Consider the following 11,573-nt stretch of genomic DNA (forward strand, 5'->3'; position numbering starts at 1 on the left):
TACGCGGAAATTAACGCTGACATTATAAATCCTACAATCATTATCGGAGAACCCGAGCCGCTTTGAGATCTGTGCAACATTGTATGCTCAACGACGCCTACAGTCGACATCGGATTACGATGGGGAAATATTGAGAAATCGAGCCCTAGGGTGCAAAGGAAGAAATAATTTTAATAGGCGGGATGCGGGTGATTATTAGCTACTCGAGAATCTAGAGGACGGCAATTTTTGATTGGTAAATATAACGACGTGGTAGTTATTCAAAGTTCGACGAATTATACATACATAAATAGTAATAGCTTTAAAACACTCTCTCGCTAAAGCTCACTCGGAGTCGGATGCCTAGTGTAACTCGTTTTTGTGCTCGTGCGCTTGCTTACTAGTTGTCAGTGTTTTACGAGATGACATAGTTGTAGGGAGGACTGGGCCACGATGACTCCCCAAAAAATTCTGCCATTTGCTTCCCAGTATACAGAATGACACTGTCTTTGTGCATGTGAGGCAAACCGAATCTGCCCGTAAGATTTTTTCTATACAATGCTACAGATCACGTTGACACTTGCATGTAAGTACGTATTGTGATTTTATGACAATAAATTTCGTCAAAAAATACAGATTTGAAATACCATGCACAGCAATTTTAGCTCTAATCGAACGACGTTATTGTCATGTATTCCTATGTATACAATGCCAACCACTCACCAATTGCAATTTGTTGATCCTGGTCGTTCGGTTTCTTTCCGATTCAAAATATTATCGGAAGCATGCATATTGGTTTGATAGCACAAAACATGACGTTTTCAATAATCAAACTTGTAAACCTTAAAATTAGTCCGGAAGGTCAAAAGTCATCAGGTTAAGGACCTGGATAGCCAGAACTACGGAGCGCTTGTCCTGGAAGTCGTGTTTCACCAGGTAGCGGACCTGAACAGCCAAATATACGGAAAATTAGTTCTGAAGGTTGAAAGTCACCAGGTAGTGTACCTGGACAGCCAGAAGTACGGAGCGCTTGTCCTGGAAGTGGAATTTCACCAGGAAGCGGACCTGGAGCGCAGAAGCTACGGATCGCTTGTCCTGGAAGTCGAGATCCACCAGGTGGAGGACCTGAACAGCCAAATATACGGAAAATTAGTTTTGAAGGTGGAAAGTCACCAGGTAGTGTACCTGGACAACCAGAAGTACGGAGCGCTTGTCCTGGAAGTCGAGTTTCATCAGGTAGTGGACCTGGAGCGCAGAAACTACGCAGCGCTTGGTGAAAAGTCACCAGGTCAAGAACCTGGACAGCGAGAACTACGGAGCGCTTTTCCTGAATGTCAAAATCCACCAGGTGGAGGACCTGGACACCCAGAACTATGGAGCGCTTGTCCTGGAAGTCGTGTTTCATCAGTTAGCGGACCTGAACAGCGAAATTTACGGAAAATTAGTCCTGAAGGTTGAAAGTCACCAGGTAGTGTACCTGGACAGCCAGAAGTACGGAGCGCTTGTCCTGGAAGTCGTGTTTCACCAGGAAGAGAACCCGGAGCGCAGGATCCATGAGGTAGAGAATCCGGTACTCGAAATTTGCGGAGCGCGACTCTCATCCGTCCGCTCTACTGCGCGGTTGTTTCTAGACTGAGGAATTCGGTTAGCTGATTTTCGTCTATATAGATCGATGACGTCAAGAGAAAGAAAATTTTGGGTGATGTCACTTTCTGAACATCCAAACTTTGGTTTCGAACTTTAATACTATGTAATATGATGTGTGATGTATGATGTATGATGAATGATGCATGGTATCAATGAAATATAACCGCATACGTGAAATAGAGAGATTACGAATAAATTCTAATATTTAATTCTAATAATAATAAAAATCGATGAAACGATGATAACATTCAAAAAGAATATGACATGTAAACAAGTGTCGTAAATTATATATTATACAGATATAAATAAGACAAGAATCTGTAAAATAAGAATCATCGAAATTATTTCCCGTTCGATATTCCGGACATGAGAAGAAACATTTAAGATCAAATTCCATTTGAATGTAACAAGTAGGTACGCAATTACTGCGATAGACAGATCAAATGATTGCTTCGAATTCATATACCATGTGAGAAAAATCTATTCTTGAATAAAACTTTATGTAAGATAAAAATCACATTTATCCTTCGTAAAGTAAAGTTCGCGTAAATAAATGTAGATCCGACGACTCATTCTTCTAGGTGCGTGATTTTGCGATCGCGTGCTTTGAAACGTGACGGGTACGTATTTGTAGCGCGAAAATTTTGGTCGACGAAAAACGGAGAGAGAAAGTTTGAGAAAAAATCAGACAAGGAAACAAAGAATGAAAGATTTAAAAAAAAAGAAAAAAAAGAATAGAAACGAGAATTTCGTTCGGCAATATCGATCACGATCAGTTTAAACGGGCAGTCCGCGGCTACCGAAAGTGAAAAAGGAGCGTACGCGGGCAGACGAAGTGAACAAAGGTGACTAATCCTTGGGGCCTTCCCGAGGACAGCGTGCATCCTTTCCTTTGGTGGCAGCGTGACTGTAGTTGCGATTCGAAGCCAACTTGACGTCGGTTCGTTCCGATCATCGGGCCGAGAGGATCGTGATCGAATAACTTATAGGTCTGCTTTGGCCGATATGAAATCGGCGTGGGGGTCCGGACCGCCTGAAAGGTTGAAAGCGGCCGCCGCGCAGGCCTTCGGGCACTTTTATAATTAGGCAACGGAACGAATTACGGCTGACATCCATATCGACTACCTCGAACCTAACTCAAACTTAACTAACTAACGAGTGTTCGTTTCATTCGATCGCGCGTCAATAAATCTCCGTCCAGTATCTACCGCCATTATCGTAAATCTTTTATATGGTTGGGAGTCCATATGTTCTGTCGTTTTTTTTTCAATCTCTTCCTCCTCCCCTCGTTCTCTCTCTCCATCTCTCTTTCTCTCTCTCTCTCCCTCCCTCCTATCTCTCTCGCGTCTTCCTCTTCTTTTTACTTTTTGCTCTATTCTTGAATAAACCTTTCATTTAGGTATTTACATTCGTTATAAATCAACCCAGCCGCCGCTGTACGCCGTAACAGATATAACTCACGCGAGAAGCTCGACGCTCCATGAAGAAGGAAATTTTTTAACTAGCAAAATGTTTATAGAGTAATACATGCCGCCGCACACGTTTACGCGCGCAAGCAGGTGCCGCCAAACCTACTCGTCGACATAACCTCACATCGACACTTGTTAACTCGCGATCCTCCGCCAGAGGCGCTGTCCAATGTGACGTCACAAACCACAAGCCAACCCTGTGGTTGGAGGGTTTTTCTTCGTATCAGAAGTGCGAACTGAAAACGAAAATAATTATATAAAAATGTTTCACGAAAAAAGCAATGATGACTTGAAGTTTATTCGTTCCGTTTTTTTTTTTTTAGCAAAAATGTTGCATATCAAAAAAAAGTATACGGAAGTGTGTGATGAGTAAATTGCAGTCGGCAAAGTAAACGGGAGTTAAGTTAATCGTGACGTCGCAAACCTCAAGCCAATCCCGTAGTCGGATAGGATTCGTTATACCTACTGTATCCAAACCTGAAAATCCAGGTACTTATTTAAAAATCCTTCACGAAAAAACAACCTTCTGATTCAAATTTGTGTCGTTTTTATCAAATTGAAATATTACACCCAGAGATAAAGATGGATGGAATTGTATGATCGAAAAATTGAGGTTACTAATGCAGACAAGCCAGTCTGCCAGGGGCGATGTGCAGCGTGACGTCAAAAATCTGGAGCCAATCCGACAGGCTGGAGAGTCTTTGACCCACAGGCGGTAAGCCGTGTTAATAATTAGAACGCGCGAATGATTTCTGATGTTAAAACTGTGACATATATTTTTCGATGCAGGCAATATCGAACGTCTAGATCTGACGTCGTGTTCAATTGAATAAAGTGAAAGAAAAATATGTCCGACGAGTGAATTAGTTGACCGTTTGCAGTCGTCGAGTCGGTGCAGCTGCAGGAGCAGGAGAGTCACAGGATAGGAGAGTCGGTTTTACGAGCAAGTCATCAGTCAGTCAGTCAATCAGTCAGTGTCGGTGAGTCGGGAAGGCGTACTGGAGTCGGAGAAACTAGTAGGATTAGTTGTAGAAGGGTTTATGCACGTCGGGACGAGGAGGAGGGAGTCGAGAGGCGAGAGTTGTTACTGACAGGAAACATGGCCTCCACACCGCCAAGGATCAGGAGGGGGGCGGGGGACGGGGGACGGCAAAAAGGGTGGGGGGGGGAGGGGGAGGGAGGGAGGGAGAGCCTCAGGGGTCAGCTTAACAACTTCTCTCGCAGCTTCTTTTCACCGAATCACTCGAGCGTTATTAATCGCTTGATGTGGATTTCAAACTTATTACCGCGCCGTCCGGTTGACGTGACAGACTTGCTGCCTCCACCGGCTGTCCCTCGGGGTAAGACGCTCCTTCTCCCCTTTCCTTCCCTCTTCTCTATCTTTCTCTCTCGTTCTGGTCTCCAATGATTCTCCTAACCACGTTTGGTTCCGATAGTCTCGACGACGAAGTCGCCATCACCTTGCAACTTTAACCGTAAAGATTAGTCTAGTCGATAAGCTCAAAATGTTCTAAGATAGAGATACTGCTCTTAAAATTATGTGCGATAACTCATTGGATTCGGAATGACGCCTGGACGAATTTACTAAAAAATTTTATCAGCACATAAAAAATTGCAAACGTTGTAAACAATTAAAGATGAAAAAAAGGCATTTCGTCTTTCGCCAATATCTCATAGACTATTCATATTTCTGAAATTTTAAAAATGGATTCTGAAAGAGGAGGAAATTGCCAATAAAAAACTCCTGGCTTCCGGAACTCTATCTCCATTATTTATAATTTTAATTTAACGCTGAAAATGGGTCTCCGCGCTTCGTTTTTAGGTCGCGCGCGCGGCGTCAAAAGCGAATACGCCACGTTGATTAATTTTTTTAAAGTATTGAGTATTTTTTAAAAATTTGAAAAAGTCATGGTGTATTTTGAACACTTCAAAAAATTTATCCCCGTTGGAAATCTTACTTAAAGTTAATTTTTCAACAAGTTAAACGATTGTCAAGTAACAAAATTTTCTCCAACTTTCGTCTTCATTGTAAATGAAAAAAAATGTTTAAATAATTGTCGCAAAAATATTTCGCTTCTTGGAGCCTTTCTTATATACATACTCAACAATATCACGCCATAAAAGTTAAAGAAATATTCATACTTTGTTTATAATAATTTTTGTACTCGAACAAAAAATGAAAAATCCAAGTAATACTGTTGAAAAAAATTTTTTTTGCTACTCATTTTTTTTTGTTACTCGAATCTCATGAATCCTAATGTTACATGAATGCTTAAAATATTCTTGGAATCATAAAAAAATATAGTACAAGTAACTGTTTAGTTTGATTATAGTGGTTGATATTCTGATTATAGCAACGTTGAATCTGTTTCTTTAGTTGACCACATTTTTTTAAAATTAATTAAGTATTTAATACCAACTTATTGTTACACCGGAAGTGAATAATTGTATTAGTTACAAGCTTGACATTCTGTTAGAAAACTTCAACGGATCAACGTTTTTAAGAATTTATTCCAAACGATTTGTACAAAACGAAACGAATGGATTTGGATCCATTGGCACATTTCGAAAAGGCATACGATCTTGATATGAGAAAAATTACCCTTTTTCATTTGGAATTTGCGGTACTTGTTTTTTTTTTTTTAGTAATTTATCTTCGTGACAGCAAAAAGATACGGAACAAAGAGAGACTCTTGTTATAAAATTAAATTTAATCAACTCAATGTATACGTATGTCATAGAAAGGGCGGCAAATTCGAATCACGACGATGGGATTGCGGGAGCAAAAAATAATTGCAACAAACTAACAGAACAAAACGTTGTTCCGATTGAACGGATTCTAACTGACAAAAATTTATTGGCTGGAGATTAGCTTGCCGTTGGAACGGGGTATACGCGAATGTATGTGGCTTGATTGACCGTCCGTACAGAGAGAGAGAGAGAGAGAGAGATAAAGAGATAAGGTGGAGGAGAACAATGAGCTTTCTTTAGCCAAGCTGACAAGTTGACGTTGACGTTGACGTTTAAGTAATTGACGGTGTGCATACATTCTGAAAAAAAGAAGATCCCGATACGCGTCTACCGTGTAAGGCGTCTTGAGTTGAAGAAAGAAAAAAGTTGTGTGCGTGTGTGATATGAAGGTGCAGGTATGTTTGCGCGTAAATGTACACGTACGTATAAACTTAACGGTTATACACGCTCGCATGATTTCCCAACTAATTAGTATTAATTACACGAAGTAATAAATACTATTCTCAACTTATACAAAACAGGTACGAGTATGCGTGCAACGTTTTGTATACGGTCGAGAATAATATGGCGCGAGGTGATTCAGAGACAAGGCGGCGCGGCTTGTTTTTTTCATGCGCGTGTGTGCGAGTAATACCCGCGTGTAAAAATGACGAAGAAAGAAAGAAAGAAAGAAAAAGAAAAAAAAAAAAAAAACGATGTGAAAAAATTTTGAGAAAAATTGTCTGTGTATTTAATTTAAATAACCGCGGTGTTGTAAAGAGGTATAATTAACTATTAATGAAAAACGAGCGAGTCGTTCACCGCCGTCTCTCTTCTGCAGTTGGCTTGATAGGTGTGTATACGTATACAGGTATCCGTACAGCGTTACGTATATATGGAGCCTTGAGTAATGACCGTCAGGCACGACATCCGCACGTGAATTATTTCGATAATACATTATTCTACCCTCCGTCATTCAAATTATATACCGGTACCCGTACGGCTTACAGACGCTGGGCTTCGGTACTGTAATATAATCTATTCTCGAATTTGATCAATTCGTAACAAGTGTTAATGGGTAAATTAATATTTATTCAGCCAGCATGATACATCGCGGCGACGCCGTTTTATTACGCTGCCCGAACGTCTGTTGCGCAAAGACTTGTCGAATATATATACGCCTGCGCGTGAACTTATATATATATATATTATATATTATATATTGCATGTGTGTGTACGTGTAATGGCCCTAACGAACATTAGACACCGTACGGTCGTATCAATAAACACCGAAATAAATATCTGTATTTCAAAACCTCTTAACTTTCAACTATAATCCACCGATTCCGTCAAGCAGTAAGAGGCATTCCTTTTAGTTTTTAATAACGTTCGCATACAAATTGCCTTTTCAGATTCGTTCTATAGATTCTCTGTCAATTTTACTACGTCTACGAGGTGCTACATAATATCCTATCTCGGCAATACCTGATCCATATATTACATCGCAACGATATTACACTTATATGAACACACACATTATAGGAAAGCAAATGAAATAAAAAAAAAGACATTGACAGAAATTTTTTCGTCTTCCAATCCACACGAATCGTACGTTTAATCGAATGGATCGCTTAATCGATCATATGTAATTCGTATGACAAATAAGAAACAGGTGTGTCGACACAGCTGTCTTTCGTAATTTACCAGCTAGATAACAGGGTTTCGCTGAAATGCTAAAAAACGTCTCAAACTACGTTTCCTCTATGCAGAATCAACGTACATTCAAGATATTTTACTTGCCTACGTTGTGAAGTTATACGTAGCGTAAGGTTGTTACAGGTGGTGTCGTCGTAACGGCGAACAAGAAGAGATTACGAGCCTCTCGATCCTTCGGTTTTACTCACCGGACGTTCAGGAGGTTTTTACCTGTCACCTAAGGAGTCACGCGGATTTACTAACGAGATATATATATATATTCGCGGTACATAAGACGTACCGAGTTTCCGAGCATTTATATTTTACCCGCTGCAGCATCTACGAAGAAGATTATATCTTTGCCCGCGGGGTGCTTCAGGCAACATCTCAAAACTATTTCTTCCTTGATTCACCTTCACGTAAATTGAAAATGTTACCTGACACGGATCAGAAATCGTCCTTTGATGCGATTCGTAAATGGGTTATCAGGATATTACACTGAGAGAAAAATTTGCGCATATAGTTAAAAATCTGTATAGTTAAAATATTATAGACGGGAAGATAATTTTTAGAGTAGAATTTACTCAAATTATCGTTTGGCGCACTATAAACACAATATCAATTTTACCATACACTTATAGTTGATGCAAGGACACCAAAGGTACTATAATAATACTACAATTAACTACATTTTTGTTTCTAATGTTCACCATACACAGATCTTCATCAGGATTATATTCGTATAGTGCGGTGAACTCTGTTCTGTAGTATTCGATAGTATAGAGTATGGTTCAATTAACTAATTAATAATCAACTATTTACGGATAAGTATTTAGACCACCCGAGATGATTCCTGCAACTTTTGTCAGCGTTGAATGCACCGTACATAGTTTGACTCGACTTAAATATGGTTAACGCTAATACAGTAATTATTCAGACAAGATCATACGAACATAGTTTCAACAACTAAACATACACTGTTGAAAATATTTGAAAATCTACGACACATTTACAACACAAAAGTGAAGTTGAATTACAAATTTCGTGTTATAAAGTGAATTACTAAGCATTCTCAATAAATGTGTATTATAATTTTGTCATTTTGCTTAACTTAGTTGAAAATACGCAAAAGGGTATTTTGAATTTACTTCATTGTGCAGTAAATGTATCAGGTATACTTGAAAATTTTATTTACCGTACTTGGAATTTACTAAAAATTCTGCTGAATTCACTTCATAAATGGAATAATCTTATTGATCAGTTTTCAGTGACCGTACTATGTGTCATGCTCGTATGGACCGTACATTGTATTATGAATCAAATAAAGTAATGGGTTCCCATAAAATAGTTTGGCGTAGTAGGTAGAGCGCCCGACTTACAATCCGAAGATTGCGAGCGAAAGGGGTTGGAGCCCCGGTTAGGAAAAGATCACGCGCTAGGTTTTTATCGATAAAAATTGCGTTTTCAACAGTTGTAGCTACTGATAAGTTGTCAAAATGGTGTCTGCGCTCACGAAAAATCATTGCGATGAGTTATCTACGAGTTCCTCATCTATTTTTTTTCATTCCAGTATTACTATACATTTACGATGAAGCTACTCAACTGGTATAGTAAAAGTTAACAAATTGCAATCAAAAATTTCCAAACTATAAATCGAGTAACGATAAGTTTATCACGTTTATCGCACTAATGTTTGACTATGGTCAGGTCTTCATTATTGTACCGTTAACCATAAAACTTTTGTCAGATGTAACCATAAATTCATAGTTCGGAACAACATAATGCGATAAGTTCTATTAACTATAAATTCGTATTGTCCCCTGAGCACACTATTTTTTATGGTAAAGACAACCACAATTTTCTCTGAGTGTAAATTGGCCTGAATGTTGAAAAATTCTTGGGTGACCTGACAGAGTATAAAGTGTGTGAATATATTGTGTGAATAGCTTGTGCAACCTGCCTTAAAAGTTAAAAAAAACTACACTGAGGAAAAGTTTTATTTTTTACAGTAGGTAACTAGAAAAATTCAGTAAAACAGGTGTCGTTAAAAAAACTGTTTCAATATTGTTGGAATTACGAAAAACGAGATACGCGTAACCATTTTGCGCTATTGTCGATCCTTTTTTGGTAATTGCAACGCGAAATTAGTTTGTTCGGTATACTGTACTTTGTTAGTTAAATAAGGCTTTAACATCAATTTATTGTTGAACAAGCATTAAATTTTCGCAACAGTTGCAAGAAAATGTAGTAACAATGATCGTAATGAGAAAGAAGAATAACAGATACTAGACTTTCCGGTAGCAGCTAGAATACTAATTTTCATTTTGTACCTAGAACTATATTTTTCGATTGTGGTAAAAAATGAAAATAGTCAAGGACTCAGCGGTAACCGGAACAAAAAATTTCTCTCAGTATACTGTAAATTGCTGACCCAGTGAAAGCATTGAGGTAGCTGAAAAACACTTTTAAAGGAAGTAAATTGACTTAGGGTTTCGAGATAGGCAAAAAAATCGATAAAACGATGCTTAAGACGAATAGAAATGAGCTGAAGATGAATAGCCTCCCTAAATCAAGGCAACTTTTTGCACATTTTGAGGTCCGCAAGAATTTTTCCGAAACAAAGGGCAAATGATACCTTATAACAGCCGAAAAAATACTCAGGAAAAAAGTCTTAGCCCACGTATTCGAATGCGTCCGGAGATACGAGAGAGCAAAGTCATAAAATTTTCGTCTATGACAATACAAAAAAGAAAACAAATTCAAAAAAAAAAATCAGATTGGAAGAGGGACCATGATATCCCATATATATTTCGACGGTGAATCCAAATTCGATGTGAAAAATATCCGTACACCTACCCCCAAGGTAATTCAATTTTATTTTAGGGGATGGTTTTGGCTTTACTGAATTGAATCGAATGAGACGAAGTATCATGCAACCGACGAAAGTTTGAAAGTCATTTTAAAATGATGAATACAATTTGCAACTTTGAGCCGTAACTCTCCCCCGAAATATCCTAGCAAAAATGATCCTCAATGTAAGTAGAGATTGAGACTTCAAAAGGGTAACTTAAAGTGTCTCAAAGATGCTTTGAGAATATCGAAGAGCGATGCAAGGAATTTTTGAAAATAACGTCACTGAAGCGTGGGTATAAATAATTTCCCACCTCTCTCTCTCTCTCTCTCTCTCTCTCTCTCGGTGGCTTTCGTCCCGCAAGTTCGCGATATGGCGGCGTCGCCCGGTGACAGTCGGGAAGATTTATTAAGCCATAAAATATCATTTGTATTACACGTCAGAGCTCTGGCCCATGATTAATGCACTGCTACCCGGTACAATGAATAACCGACGTGTTGTTATAGTAACATCAATCTGAAAGAAACTGGGATGTATATCCCATTCCTGCACCCTGCGCATTCGGGGCGATGGCGCTGCCGCCACTGATGAATTGTAGAGATTGTATCCTGCTCGAGAGATACAATCGCCACCCGACGTTCCTTGCCATGATTCAATCCTACAATATCTATCTGTACGTCTATCTATGTGTCTATCTATCCATTGCAGTCCGCTACCCGTGTACCACGGTCTTTTATATAACTTTCTCCGGACGGTAAACGGCGGCGATTCCTTCCAACATTATCACGTGCTTCTCGTAGGTCGGATGGATATTTTAGCTATGTGTATATGTGTGTGTATACACAATACTTTTGAGGAGACACGCAAGAGAGACTCAAAGTTTTTTTCATCGACAGAAAATTTTATTTATCGATGAAATTTTAATTACCAATAAAATTTTAATGATCAATAAAATTTTATGACACACATCAATCTTTCTGCCCGTATTTTGATCAGTTGTATTCGACATACGTATGCATATACGATATTCAATCTTTTTCTAGATATTAAGCATGATGAAATAAAACTAGTTGTTACAAAATTAATGAAGGTTTCGTTATAGAATTTTTCTAAAAATTTCGTATCGAGTAAAACGGAAGAGGAGTCAATTTATTTCACGTTAGCTATATAAATTGTCGATGAAAGAGTTGAATGGTTTTGAT

General features: G+C 38.7%; 1 protein-coding gene across 1 annotated transcript; it reads right to left on the reverse strand.

The window, feature by feature from the left end:
• Positions 1–638: 638 nt before the first annotated feature.
• Positions 639–1,393, reverse strand: LOC124179558. The gene is made up of 2 exons (XM_046564085.1): positions 1,045–1,393; positions 639–924 (listed from the first exon to the last, which is right to left on the reverse strand). Exons 1-2 carry the CDS (start codon positions 1,382–1,384, stop codon positions 857–859), a joined length of 408 nt encoding a protein of 135 aa, XP_046420041.1. The 5' UTR covers positions 1,385–1,393; the 3' UTR covers positions 639–856.
• Positions 1,394–11,573: the final 10,180 nt, after the last annotated feature.

Source organism: Neodiprion fabricii, chromosome 4 (genome assembly GCF_021155785.1).
Source record: "Neodiprion fabricii isolate iyNeoFabr1 chromosome 4, iyNeoFabr1.1, whole genome shotgun sequence".
NCBI classification, from domain to species: Eukaryota; Metazoa; Arthropoda; class Insecta; order Hymenoptera; family Diprionidae; genus Neodiprion; species Neodiprion fabricii.